The sequence below is a fragment of the Zalophus californianus genome, chromosome 10 (genome assembly GCF_009762305.2).
Source record: "Zalophus californianus isolate mZalCal1 chromosome 10, mZalCal1.pri.v2, whole genome shotgun sequence".
NCBI classification, from domain to species: domain Eukaryota; kingdom Metazoa; phylum Chordata; class Mammalia; order Carnivora; family Otariidae; genus Zalophus; species Zalophus californianus.
Window position 1 is genome coordinate 96,168,128 of NC_045604.1, and position 13,366 is coordinate 96,181,493.

A 13,366-nucleotide genomic window follows, 5' to 3' on the forward strand; every position below is an offset into this window, starting at 1 on the left:
AGGGGGAGCAGCAGAGGGAGAGGGAGAAGCAGGCTCTCTGCTGAGCAGGGAGCCCGATGCGGGGCTCCATCCCAGGACCCCGGGATCATGACCAGAGCCGAAGGCAGATGCTTAGCTGACTGAGCCACCTGGGCGCCCCCGACAGCTTGTTCTGACGGAGCCAGCCAGTTTGGAGTGGGGAGGAAAGGTGGCACTCTCGTGAGCAGGGCCATTCACCTTCCTGTGGCTCCAGGCCAGCCTTGAAGATGCCAGAGGTTCAGGCTGGGAGTGGCCCCCACTGATGTTCTAGGAGTGCTGGCATTCCAGAACTGCTAGTCTGACCTCTGACAAGGCCAGTACAGAGCAATGTGGGGGAAGGGGGCTGGTTGATTGGGGTTGGGGCGGAGCAGAGGTGGGGCAGGCTTTCTGAGGCAGCAGGGAGACAAAAGGGCAAGAACACAGTCTCATAACCCTGGGAGTGAGTCCAGCTCCTGAGGATTTCATGGAGACTCATTCATGATTGGTGACAGAACCATGGCCCTCACAAGGTGCTTTTCTTTCACTGGGTTTATTTTATTTTATTTTTTAAATAAAGATTGTATTTATTTATTTGAGAGAGAGAGCACATGAGAGGGGGGAGGGTCAGAGGGCGAAGCCGACTCCCTGCTGAGCAGGGAGCCCGATACGGGACTCGATCCCGGGACTCCAGGATCATGACCTGAGCCGAAGGCAGTCGCTTAACCAACTGAGCCACCCAGGCACCCCTTTATTTTTTTTTTAAAGATTTATTTATTTGACAGAGAGAGAGAGAGAGAGAGAGCAGGAACACAAGCAGGGGGAGTGGGAAAGGGAGAAGAGCAGGCTTCCCACCAAGCAGGGAGCCCGATGCGGGGCTCGATCCCAGGACCCTGAGATCATGACCTGAGCCGAAGGCAGACGCTTAACGACTGAGCCACCCAGGCGCCCCACTTTCACTGGGTTTAAAGGGGCTCCCAGACAGAGACAAGAAGGAGTTGGGGCTTAGAGAGCCACAGGGCCCCATAGGGTAGCGTATACCCCTACCCACCCCACTTTTGGCCTCTGTCCTTACTGTTTGGATTAAAGTCCAAAGTCAAGCTGGGCACTGGATTTGGATGGGCTCTGAGTCAAGGGTGTGAGTCTCCCAAGCACTCAACTGTGTGACGTCAGTAGCATGCAGGGGAAAGCTGAGGCACATGGGCCTCCAGGAAGAGGAGAGCCTGGTCCAGGCGAGTGAGTGGTCCCTCCCCACTCTGCTCTTCTCCTCAGGCCCCAGTGACTGGCAGGGCCTCTGTCTCCTAGCTCCAGCGCTGCCCCACCCCCGGCCCCCCCAGCAAACACCAGAAAGTTCCCTTAACTCAGACTCTTTATTGTACTCAAGTAAAAAGTGCCCAGACCCACAGGGGAGGCAGAGGGTTGGGGGCGCTGAGGATCAGGTCTCCAGCATGTCTGTCCAGTGTTCCTGTGGAGACAAGAGGACTGGTCAAAGGCAGCCTCGGGTATGGGGTGGGGTAGGGAAGCTGGGGCCAAAGCCACGTCTCACCTCTTCTAATTCCAAGTCCTCCTCTTCCTCCTCGGCGCCCATCCGGCACAGCCAGATCAGGTCTCCCCACAGCAGTGAGTTCTTACAGCTACCAAGGGGTGCAGTTGGTAGGAGACAGAGTCAGGATCACAAGCCTCCTGCAGGCTAGGCCCTGGGTGCCAAGATAAGGACTCAGCTGCCCCGGGGCCTGAACTTGGACAACCGGCACCATCTTCCCAGAGCTCAACCATGCTGGGGTGGGGGTGTTGGACTCACCCCGGGCACTGGCCCTCTAGGGGCAGAAGCTGCCCTGGCTCCTCTTGCAGGAACTCCTCCGCTAGGCAGATCATGTGGGCTCTTAGGTGGCAGCCGGGGTGGGGGCAGCACAGGGGGCCCTCTTCATCCTGTCAGAAGTGGCAGGCAGGTAAAAGAGAAAACCAGGAGGAATGATGTAGCTAACACTCAGAATTTCTATGGACCAGACACTGTTCCAGAGGCTTCACATTAAACAACGCTATGAGGTATATACTATTATTTGTGTTGTATAGATGAAACTGAGGCATGGCGAGGTTACAATACTTGCCCACAGGGACTAAGCTAGCCAATTTCCCCTGAGCATTAGCAGTGATTATATAAACAGCATTGGCCACTGCAGCCAGACCTATAGTTCTTACAGGCTAAGTGATCTCAGGCAGGTCACTTAATCTCTGAATGGCAAGTACTCAATTTACATTTCCTGAGAGCTCAGAAGTTAGGCCCATCAGGCTCAGCTAATTTGTTAAATATTTATTGGCTACCCGCTGCTTGCCAGACCCTTTTCTACAGCAGTGAACAAGAACTGCCTTGTATTGTTGGGGCAGGGGAGAAACTGACAATAAGATAAAACACCTACTATGTTAGACAATAAGTGTTTAGGCTTTAAGGGGGGGGAAAAAGGCAGGGGAGTGTACGAGAAAGAACCGCAGTTTTATTTTATTTTTTTAACGATTTTATTTATTTGACACAGAGAGAGAGACAGCGAGAGAGGGAACACAGCAGGGGGAAGTAGGAGAGGGAGAAGCAGGCTTCCCGCTGAGCGGGGAGCCCGATGCGGGGCTCGATCCCAGGAGCCTGGGATCATGACCTGAGCCGAAGGCAGACGCTTAACGACTGAGCCACCCAGGCGCCCCCAGAACTGCAGTCTTAGATGGGAGAGCCAAGGAAGACCTCATGGAGAAGGAGAAGGTGGCATTTTATAAAGACTGAAGTGAAGGTCTAGGGAGGAACCTTCCAGTCAAAGGGGAAGGGTAAAGGCCCTGAGCAGGAGGGTACCGGTTTCGAGGAATGGCAGCCAGTACTATCATCCCCATTTTAGTGATGAGGGCAAAGGGTGTCAGTGGGGCGCCCCATCCTTCAATAAACAGCTGGATCCCAAGTCATTCGCAGCTACCTGGAGACGACGTAGGGTGGCTCACCTGGAAGGAGCGCGCGCACAGGGCGCAGCTGGCCTCGGCGTCTTGGTCGGGCTCGGACTCCGGGTCAGCTAAGGGGCCGGCTCGGCGCCTCGTCGCCGAGGCGCCGGGCGGCGGAGGCCCGAAGGCCAGCGGCATGTGCGGCGGCGGCGGCGGGCACAGCTCACGTCGGAAGTCGGCGCGCAGCCAGCGCACGGTGAGCGGGAGGCGCGCCCAGGGCGGCGCGCGCAGCATGTGCGCCAGCACGCGCAGGTGGAAAACGAAGGCGGCCTCGCTGCGCAGGCGCGGGCCCACGTGCGCCAGGCGGCGCGAGGCGTGCGGGTGCTGCCAGGCCCACTCGAACTGCGGGCGGGGAGTAGGGGCTTCAGGGCCGCCCGGGTTAGGCCCCAAGCCCCAGCCCGTCCTCCCACCGCCCCCGTCTCCTTTCTTACCCGAAGGGCGGCCACGGCGGAAGGGAAGCCGTGCACGATAAGCACCATCTCCCTGGGGACGAGAATGAGGACGCGGCCCGTGAGAGCCCACCCCAACCGGTGTCAAGCCGAATCCCCTCGCCATGGTTCGCCCCCAGTCCTACCCGGGAGTGGAGTTCTCACGCCCGGCTTCAAACCACGTCCGCGAGGCTCCGCCCCCCTCGTGGAGGTACGTCCCTTCGCACCTGCCAACCTCAGGCCCCGCCTCCAGCACAGGTACTTAACTGCCCTCCTCAGTTCCTCTCCCTTGCAGGGTCTCTCTTTACCAAACCCCGCCTTGTTCATCAGCCTGCTGTCACCGGACCAAGCCTAGATCATTAGTCCCCTTCCTACCCAACCCCTTCCTTCATCCTACAGCTGAGTTTCACAGGGCTCCGCCTTCCCTCCCCCACCCCGCGCCTTCCCCCCAACCACGCACCTCCCCTGTGATAGGCCCGCCCTCGTCGCCAGGACCCCGCCCCCCGGCCCTGTTATCGGCCACCACACGGGCTCCGCCCACTGGCCTGGCCTGGCCCTGCCCCTCTCGGCAGGCCTCTCCTCCTCCGAGCCCCGCCTCCTCCTTGAAGCCCTCCTCCACACAGAAATCCGCTCTCTCTTACCAGGGCCCGCGTCCGCTGGTCCGCCAGGCCCCGCCTTTTTTGCGGCCCCCGTTGTGCTGCCGGACCCGACGAGCAGGGTCGACGGTGAACCCCACGTAGACGCGACCCCGGTGCCGAGGGTTCAGGCAGTAGAGCAGGTAGACGCCGAAGAAGCGCCCGGGCCTCGCCGCGTCCCCCGCAGGGCCCATCGGGACTTGTGGGTTGATTGCTGCGACCTGTGACCTCAGGGAGGGCTGAATTGCCAGGGCCGCAAGATGCTTGTCTCGGAAAAAGCGTTTGGGGGCGATCCCGAGGTACCCTAGAGGCCGCAGCAAATGCAGGTTCGCGCACCCTCTCCTGGCTGAAGTAGGGTGTCCAAATCGGCCCACAGAACCCAGGCTGCGAGGCAGGCGGCGGACACCTATTAGCGCCCGAATCCGTCCTTGTGCAGATTCTGATTGGCTGGCCGATGGTAAGCGCGGAAACCCAGGACAGTTGGAAAGTTGGGCTTGCGTGAGGGCGGAAGTGCCTGGTTTACGGACGCCTTAGGGCGGAAGTAGAGGCCTCAGCGGAAGTGGCGTCAGTAAGGGCGGAAGCAGTGTGGCTGGGGTCGGAGCTGGGGTTCCATCCCGGCTGGGCTGCCGCCCCTTCTGGGCTGCCGCAATGGAACTCAGCGCCGAGTACCTTCGGGAGAAGCTGCAGCGGGACCTGGAGGCAGAGCATGTGGTGCGTTGAGCGGCCTGGAGTCTCCCAGCGAGGGGAAAAGCGCGCCTGAGGGGCGGATTTCACCCTCTCCCCACCGTTCTGCCCCATAGGAAGTCGAGGACACGACTCCCAACCGTTGCGCGTCCAGCTTCCGAGTCCTGGTGGTGTCGGCCAAGTTCGAGGGGAAGCCACTGCTTCAGAGACACCGGTGAGGCCTCGGGAATACCTCGCTCAGCGCGATCCCAGGGATGGGACCCCAACCCTGGCCACTCCCCGAAACCTAACTCCCTCATCCCCGCCGGTGGGGCCCTACACCGTGAACCGCGGCCCCGAGGATCCCGCCTTCGTGGCCCCTGTATTGAGACTTAGGCCCTCTGCCTCTTTGGTTCCCAAGCCCCGGGGGCACAACTTGGGGAGTCTCCTGGGTCACCCTACCTTCTGAGGCCGCGACTCAGGCCTCGGCCTTCCATTTCCTAACCCCATCTCTCCCCCAGGCTGGTGAACACGTGCCTAGCGGAAGAGCTTCTGCACATTCATGCCTTTGAGCAGAAAACCCTGACCCCAGAGCAGTGGGCCCGTGAGCAGCAGAAATAAGAGACCAAGGCCTGCACAGCCATTAAATTATGAATCAGGGCCAGCTTCTGTGTCAGTGTGTTGTGTGTGGGAGCGATGCTGAGCTTGAGTCCAGAGCCTGGTTTCTCCCTGCCCTACCACTCTCCACTGTCTTACCTTGGACAAGTCCTTCACACACAGGCCTCTGTGTCTCCACTTATAAAATGAAAGTTCTATCTTTAAAGTCTCTTCCAGGGCAGGCAGCACCGATCTTCTCTGTAATTCTTGGTCGAACCCTAGGAACACTGCTGCTATTCATTGGCCGTTACCAGGGGGTCCTGCCTTCTGCCAGTTTTGAAGATGCACAGATGGAAAAGTACCCAGGGTTTCAGGGTGCTGGCCAATTTAACAAACTTCCCCCACTTCCCAACATCACCCTAATGTCAGAGGCATAGTAGAGGATCCAACACTTCCCTGCAGGTTACCCAGCCCCTCGGGGTCTCAGGGGAGGGGGTACCCCAGCAGGGATGCCGTGACACCTTGGAATGCTGTTGTCCGGTTCACTGGAGAGAATCCAGTGACCCTCTAGCCCAGGGCTTCGTGTGGCCACAGTTACCCCTGGGGAGACCATGAGGGTCAGGAATGGAGCTGTGGGCAGGAGATAGGGATAGGGTTAAAGCAGGAAAATAAGGCCACCTGGGCCGTAAAATTGGGGCACATGATACCTGTAGTATCAATCTTAAACACAGGTGCCAGGATTGGTAAGGCCTGCCACAGATGCGGTCCCTGGGACCCAGGAGGGTAGCAGGTGACCCAGATGGGGCCAGGGCTCTTTGGGGGTGAAGGATTGCAGTCTTCAACCATCCCACCACTCTGCTCCCCTTTTCAGGGCCAGTTTCTTGGCCCCTAAATAGCCATCCCCACTTCCTACCTCCCTCTTGTTCCTGTCAGAGGGAGAACGGGCTAGTGAACCTGGAAGTCCTGGTGATGACAGATTAACCCTTCTGGGTTCCTGGGATCCTTTCCTGAACTTTCCTCGGTTCCCTTGGGCCAGGGGAAGAGCCAGTGACTGAGTGTACTCACGTACGACTTCACTAGGAGGCCACGTCACCACCGCTGTGCAGGAGAGGCTCCGGGAAGGTGTCGCTTGAAGAGGCCCACCTTCCAGATTTTCTGCTTCTCTCTTTATCACACCCCTGATTGGGTCCACCCACTGCATTCACAGAGCTGCCATGTTATTCCCTCCCCATTTTATAGAGCACCTGAGGCCTGGAGAGAAGTGACTGGCCCAGGGTCACATGGCTTGCATAGAGATTGAGACTCCGATGGGCCGACAGGGACGCCCATGCAGCTGCCTCTCTAAGCAGATGTTTTTTCCCTGTGTGCGGGAGCCAGGGTTGGTGAATGAGGCACTTAGTCCTTGCTGTGGTCCCTGTGTGGTATGAGGTGAGCTCTGCTGTGGCCAGGACACCCGTCCCGCCAACCCTGCCCCAGCCCCACAGAGTTGGGCATCAGACACCCACCTCTAAGCCCCCACTTGACAGGGCCTGACTGGTCTCTTCTATCTGGGGAGGGTCCCAGAGTGAGGGACTGAGAGGCAGCAACACGGCAGGAGAACTGGGAACCAGAAGGGGGGACGGCTCATGACTCAAGGTCTGCCTCCCACGGGCCCCTCTCCTGCTCTGTGCCTCTGTGTCCTCACCTGTAAACCAGGGTTCGGTTCTAAGCTTTGGCCTCACAAAAGAGCCCCTGATTTTGCTCCCTTGGGCTTGCAATTTGAAACGTGTCCTATAAGGGCCGTCTAAGTGTTATGTGAGTTCTGTCTCCCCACGAGTGACAGTGACAGTGCAGTCGCATGCGGCGACCTGTGGTTGACCAGGAAAGGCAAATTCTGAGTCATCGTGGGAATTTTTGAGGCCCCAGCCAAGGGCCTTGCATAGCTCAGACCCTGCCAGCTCAACCCACACGAGCATGGGGCGGCTCCCACCCACCGCAGCCTGTTCTTGTGTCCTGGGGTGCTCAGAGGTGTCCCCCCCTGACTCCTGCTGTGGGCAGGAATCTCATCAAGGCAACCGAGGGGGCAGCTCGAGGGCAGGTCAGTTCAACAGACCCAGCACCCAGGTGGCCATCGGAGTCAGAGGTACCAGAAAATAAAGCCATTTTATTATTATTTTGTATCTGCCATCGTGGCCTGAGGAGAAGGGTGCGAATGGTGGGAGGGAGGTGAGGCTGTGGCCCCTGCTGAGGCCTGAAGGTCCCTACTTGGCCTGGACCGTCTCCTCCAGCCTCTCCAGGCGCTGTTGGAGCTCCTGCACCGTGGCCTGGAGCTTCCTCATCTCCTCCTCCAGCCGGGATACGGCGTCCTGGGGGGTCCAGTGATGCGTTAGTCCCAGCTCCAGCCCGGGCTCCCCTCACCCGGGCATCCCCCCCCCCGGCCCCGCCCTGCCAAGAGCTCCGGGGCTGGTCTCTTCTGTCCGGGGAGGGTCCCAGAGTGAGGGACTGTCTCTCAGCTGCTGCCCAGACAGCTGCAGGCCAAGAAACCCGAATCGTGCTTTCTGAGCCCTCAGGATTACTCGCTCTTGGCCCCCAGAGGGTTGCTCCCCCTGCAGAGGATCCCCGACGTGAGTGTAGGATGGCCCAAACACCAGCCTCCTTCCAGTGGGACAGTAACCGCCTCAGTAGCAGCCCCTGCCCTACGCGTCTTCCTGTCCTGACTCCCAGATTCCCATGCACTTCTCACCGAGCTGGGGGTCCCACTGGCCTCCTGTGCTGTCTTCCTGCGCCCGGTGTCCAGGCCCCGGTTAACTCTCAGCTCGCGGCTCTTTGGAGGCACGTAGCCGTCCTTGAGGGAGATGAGGAGGGGCCCAGCATCCCGGCCCCCCAGCCACTCCTCGGCCGTGAGGGCGGCATCGGGCCCTGCAGTGGGTGGGTAAAGGTCCTCCTGGAACAGGTCCGACTGTGGGCAAGGCCAAGGCTGGTTAAGAGAGTGCTCGGGCCATACCACCACCCTGCAACTGTGCGAGGCCAGTGCCTGGCCCGGGGCCCTGGAAGGGACATGGGAGCATCACCTTTCTAGGCACTGTCATGGCAATGGGCTCACACCTCCGCTCGTGCAGCTTGTAGAATCTGTGGAAATAAGAAGGTGAGTAACACCCGTGGCATGGTTGGGCTGGAACCGAAGGTCCGCGTGGGGTCAGCACTGCCCAGGGAGCATGCTCAGGTCAGGGTCAGGGGGCAGTCACCTGGCAATCTCACACTTGTTCACCTCCAGGCCACGTTTGGGCATGTAGCCCATGCCCCGCTGGGACTCCTTGGAACTGAACATGGAGAGATAGTGCAGGAAGGGGGCCTCGGAAGTGATCTCGAAGTACCGGATAGAGCTGTCACCCTGCAGGTGGTGGGTGCAAATGCGGGGATCAGCACCACACAGTCCTGCAGTTGGGTCCTCTCCAAGCCCTCTCCCCCCCCCCCGCCGCCACCTCCCGCCTGCGAGCCCCTGCCCCACTGGGACACCTTGCCACAGAGGTAGACTATGTTGGTGTCGGGGTCGAAGAAGGGCAGCAGGACGCCGCTGCTGGTGTCCAGTTCCTGGAGGGACAGTGGCTCCTCCAAGTGCTTCTGCAGGGATTGGGGAGACAGGGAAAAATGAGCTGGGCCAAGTCGGGCCTGGCAAGAGCCTACTGGGCGGGGACTCGGGGAGGGCCCTCACAGAACAGCCAGTGGAGACCCCCATCCCACAGAGGGTAAACTGAGGCCTGTGGCTCTCTGTGATCAGGCAAGTGGCAGGGCAGGGACTAAGAGCCCATCTCTGCTCCCCCCTACCCGGCACTCACCGTGTCCCACAGCGCCACCTGCCGCTCACTCATGCGGCTGAAGCCTGTGGTCAGGATCTTTCCATCAGATACAAAGACTGCACGCACAGGCCGGGTCCCCTCATGGGGACGGTCCTTCTCCTGGAAGGAAAGGGAGGTGGCCAGTCAGGTACCCACACACACATCCTAAGCACCAGACTCAGCCGAGGGCAACAGGGGTAGCGTCCAGGGACCTGGCAGATGGTGCGTGGGAGGGCAAAGTTCCTAGGGTCAAGGGTCATGATTCAGGGCCACTCACAGCAACGATGGTGCCTTTGCGGGGCTCAATGATGCGCACGCGCTTGTCACGGCAGGAGGTGCAGATGAGGGCGCCGTCTCGGCTCCAGTCCACGCTGTAGATTGTGTCCGGGTGCACGTCAGAGCCGAGCGTCAACACGGCTGCCCCAGTGCCCACGTCCCACACCAGGATCACGTTGTCACAACCTGGGTGATAGCCCCAGTGTTAGAAGCCCTGAGCCTCCCTCCCTTGCTGTCGGACGACCGGCCTACCCCTCTCCCCCTCCCTCCACCCCTCCCCCAGGCACCTGCACTGAGCAGCACGTTCTGGGCTGTGGGGTGCCACACCACAATGCCCACGCGCTTGGTGTGGCCCTCCAGGGTGACGACGGGCTCCCGCAGGGGCAGCATCAGGCCCCCGTCAGGGATCTCCCACACCTGCAGAGAAGGGGCCAGTGAGACTTGGGGGCTCCCCGCGGCAGACCCAGTGCTGGAGCTTCCCCGGCCCTCGTGCCTCCTCCCCCGCCACTCACCATGACTGTGCAGTCCTCAGAGCCACTGGCAATGACGTGATCATTGTGCGGGCACCAGGCGATGTCCAGCACGGGGGCTGTGTGGCCACAGACCGTGGGCACGTTCTTGTCCACACGTCCAGTCTAGGGGGCACAGCAGGGCCTCTGAGGGAGGGACTTTTGCTCTCCCAACCTGATCCAGCCCCCCCACACACACACCCCTTCAGCGAGGCACAGAGAGGAAGGCAGTGGGGTCCCTGCGAGGTGGAGCTGGGGGCCTAGGGCGGGAGGGTTTGGTCCTCTGCCCCAGGCCCAGAGGTGTCTGGGCATCTCAGAAGGACTGGCCACAGGTAATGCAGGACGGGGCTACAGGGCTGGGTACCAGGGGGCGCACTGGGCCCTGGTCCTGCCTCACTGGCAGACCCTGACCAAGGTCCTGACATCTCTGCCCCCCACCCCCTTCTCACCAATGACCTGGGGCCGGCACTCCCACCCCAGCTTCCCCAACGGAGGCTTTCCTGGGGATGAGAGGCCAAGGCCCTGGGTGGGAGAGGTCGTATTCAGGTTAGGGTTCCCCAGGGAAGTGTGGGGATGGGCAGGGGTGCTTCCAACAGGATAGGGACCGGGGAAGTCTGTCCTAACTGGCCCCAGGCAGGAGCAGAGGTTTGGAAATGGCCGCTTCCGGGGACAGCTGCTGCCGCAGGGCTTCCTGTGTGAAGAGTGTGCAGCTCTCGCCCCACAACCACTTCCTCTTCTCTTGGCTTCCATCGGCCCTTTTAAGGTAACAACTTAGGGCCCATCTCCCCTTCCTGTCTCATCCCCCAAGAGCACAGGAGTGTGCTGGGGGTGGGGGTCAGCAGAGCGGAAGGGGGGTGCGAGCAGGAGCAGAGGGGAGGCAGGTCTGGGGGAGGGGAGAGGGCCTCTTACATTCTCCCTGCCCGCAGCCGGGGGCTGGGAGGGTCTCCCTGGGGCTCAGATGGGGGGGGCTGCCCAGGCCCAGAGCCCCTCCCACCCTGAGAGCACCGCTGGGTCTGCCCGGACCCCATGGAGCCCTCTCTGTGCTCCGGAGGGGAGGAGGCCCCGGGTCTGCAGGACTCGCTGTGTGACCTTTCTGGTGTCACCTGAGCTTCAGTTTCCACGAGACCACTGCACGTAGGAGCTGGAGGAGGCGGAAGGCTCATGTGGCCCAGCTCAGTTTTACAGCTGACAGCGCTGCAGCCCAAGAAGGCTTGGTGACAGTCACCTAATCAGGACGCCCGCGGGGCCACTGGAGGACCAGAAGCCCCCTCAAGTGGAAGACCGCTGCCCCAAGGGCTCTAGGGGCTCACCTTGCCCAGGGGAAGCACCAGGAAGGCCCCTCCCCCACTGGCCTCGCAGATCAGGGCCACGAACTTGGGGTTGACAGCACAGAAGCCACTGTCCCAGGTGGTCTGTGAGACGCGCACGTCCTCATAGCACTGGTCAGCCTTGGCTGGCTGTCCAAACACGTGGCGGAACTTGCTGGAGCGGACCACCTGCCGGCTCATCCTGGGGGGACACGTGGATTTGAGGGCTTTTCTCCCTTTGGTCGACTCTGACCTTAGAGTGTCCCCCGTGTCCCCCAGGACACCCCCTCAGCTGGTGTTAAAGGTCTCAGCTAACTTCCCCAGCACCAGCTCCCTGGGCTCCCTGGGCTCCCTTGCCCCCTCATCCGGCACTGCCATCCTGTCTCCCTCTTGCTCGCCCTCCTTACCCCTTCTCACTCCTGGCCAACCAGCAAGGCCCACCTTCTCTGCCCACCCCAGGCCTTGCGTCTGTACCCTCAGCCTCTAGGGCAGAGCCCGGTGTGGGGTAGCACCAAGGGCTGATCTGTCGACTGCTGCCAGACTCAGCCCCTCCTCTCCAATGGCTCACACTCCCACCCTCTGGGGGCCTCGGTGGCGACAGCCTGGAGGGTGGGTTCAGTCAGACACAACAACCACACCTCACATCCTTCATACCCACATGGGGAGCATCCTGAAGGCAGGGGCAGGGGCCTCCCTCACCTTCTGCACAGGGCTGGGCATCCAGAGAGAAGCAGCATGTGGGCCTGCCCAGGAGGCAGGTCTCTGGGCTCCAGAAACAGGCAGATGGCTTGGGTCCCACTCTCTCCTCCCCACACCTCTGCCTCTCGAGTCTGCCTAAGCAGGTGCCCTTAAGTGCCATCTCCACCCGCTGTGGAACTATGCACGGGAGGGGAGAGGCGGCGCTGACTTCTCTGGGGTCCCCGAGGATGGTTTCCCCCATCTGGCTGGGTGGAGAGCAATTGAAAGTGCGGGGATTGCCTCCGGCTCCCCAGGCTCCAGGCCCCATCCTGACACCCAAGTGCATCCCCCTCCTGCCCCGTGTAGGGGCCATGCTGCCCACTCAGAGGGCACCCTCCCAGGCCTCTACCCCACCTCTCCAGCTTCGCCCCTTAGACTGCCTTTGGCCCTGGTCCATCTCGCTGGCCCCCCAAACCCCCACCCACCCCGCCCCAGGCTGCCCTGTGAGGCTTCAGGAGGCTCCGGGTCCACCTGCCCAGAAAGCAGGTGAGGAGCAGGTGGAGAAGCAGTCCAGCGCAGGTGGATCAGTCCCAAGTGAGAAAGCTGGGCCTGGGGTGAGGGGAGCCCCAAAGCCGAGGTTGGGGGGCAGGAAGACATCGCCCCACCCTGCCTCCTCCCCCACCGCAGGTACCAGGCTCAGAAACCGCGGAAAGGGGAACTTGGTCTTTTCTTGTTTTGCTCTCAACCCCTTCCTGTCTCCAAGCTCAGGGCAGCTGCTCGGCTCACCCCACCCTGCCCCCACACCCACCCCCACCCCCACCCCGACGCCCGTTCTGGCGCGAGCCAGGCCCCCGGCTCCCCCACCTCCATCTTGGCTGCGGTGGTCCCTCACCCCGGCCTGTGCACAGCGCCCCGGGACACGCAGACGGACCCTCCCACGCACAATCCCCCCGGGCGAGTCCCCTGCACGCGCGGCGCGGACGGTTCTGTCCCCTGTCCCAGCGGCGCGCTGACAGCCCGTCCGCCCCCACGGCCGGCTTCCGCCGAGCTCACGCCTGCCCCACAGGTGGCCCAGGGCAGCGATGCCGGGTCCCTTGCCCCGGGGACCCAGGCTTACCTGCTGCTGAGAGATGGGTGACCCCCCAAATGGAGGAGGGAGAGGAGGAGGAGGAGGAGGAAGGAGCCGGAGGAGCCAGAGACAGCCCGCTGAGGATGCTCTTGTCAAGACAATGAATGAGAAGCGGCGTCTGCCCGCCTCCTTAGGGGTGGCAGCGCCCCTTTGGGCGGAGCTCTTAAAGGGGATAGCCCTTCTCCGGGCGGAGGCACCGCCCCCCCTCCCCCCGCCCCCCAGCCCGCGGCCGCCCCTCCCTCCGCCCAGCTCGGCCGCGCCTGCCAACTCCGAACCCAAACAGATGCTGCCGGCCAGTCGCTGACAATCTAATCGGCACTTTTGTAATGTCAAAATGCAAAAATACCCTGTTCCTTCTT

At 61.4% G+C, this 13,366-nt stretch overlaps 3 protein-coding genes across 5 annotated transcripts; 1 reads left to right on the forward strand and 2 right to left on the reverse strand.

The window, feature by feature from the left end:
• Positions 1–896: 896 nt before the first annotated feature.
• On the reverse strand, positions 897–4,266 carry SLX1A (SLX1 homolog A, structure-specific endonuclease subunit). 2 transcript variants are annotated; one of them, XM_027614038.2, is made up of 6 exons: positions 4,040–4,266; positions 3,402–3,453; positions 2,974–3,312; positions 1,796–1,923; positions 1,541–1,628; positions 897–1,459 (listed from the first exon to the last, which is right to left on the reverse strand). In XM_027614038.2, the coding sequence occupies exons 1-6, from the start codon at positions 4,225–4,227 to the stop codon at positions 1,430–1,432; spliced, it is 825 nt and encodes a 274-aa protein (XP_027469839.1). In that variant the 5' UTR covers positions 4,228–4,266; the 3' UTR covers positions 897–1,429. The 2 variants fall into 2 exon arrangements, with proteins under 2 accessions (XP_027469839.1, XP_027469840.1); XM_027614039.2 differs by lacking the exon at positions 897–1,459 and having other exon boundaries at positions 1,555–1,691.
• On the forward strand, positions 4,003–5,361 carry BOLA2B (bolA family member 2B). The gene is made up of 3 exons (XM_027614040.2): positions 4,003–4,744; positions 4,834–4,931; positions 5,218–5,361. The coding sequence occupies exons 1-3, from the start codon at positions 4,682–4,684 to the stop codon at positions 5,315–5,317; spliced, it is 261 nt and encodes an 86-aa protein (XP_027469841.1). The 5' UTR covers positions 4,003–4,681; the 3' UTR covers positions 5,318–5,361.
• Positions 5,362–7,416: 2,055 nt separating this feature from the next.
• Positions 7,417–13,148, reverse strand: CORO1A (coronin 1A). Of its 2 annotated transcripts, none has more exons than XM_027614053.2 (11): positions 11,900–12,320; positions 11,204–11,402; positions 9,897–10,019; positions 9,672–9,801; positions 9,386–9,570; positions 9,109–9,228; positions 8,789–8,893; positions 8,518–8,663; positions 8,344–8,401; positions 8,016–8,231; positions 7,417–7,638 (listed from the first exon to the last, which is right to left on the reverse strand). In XM_027614053.2, the coding sequence occupies exons 1-11, from the start codon at positions 11,935–11,937 to the stop codon at positions 7,534–7,536; spliced, it is 1,425 nt and encodes a 474-aa protein (XP_027469854.1). In that variant the 5' UTR covers positions 11,938–12,320; the 3' UTR covers positions 7,417–7,533. The 2 variants fall into 2 exon arrangements, with proteins under 2 accessions (XP_027469854.1, XP_027469855.1); XM_027614054.1 differs by lacking the exon at positions 11,900–12,320 and adding an exon at positions 12,996–13,148 and having other exon boundaries at positions 7,429–7,638.
• Positions 13,149–13,366: the final 218 nt, after the last annotated feature.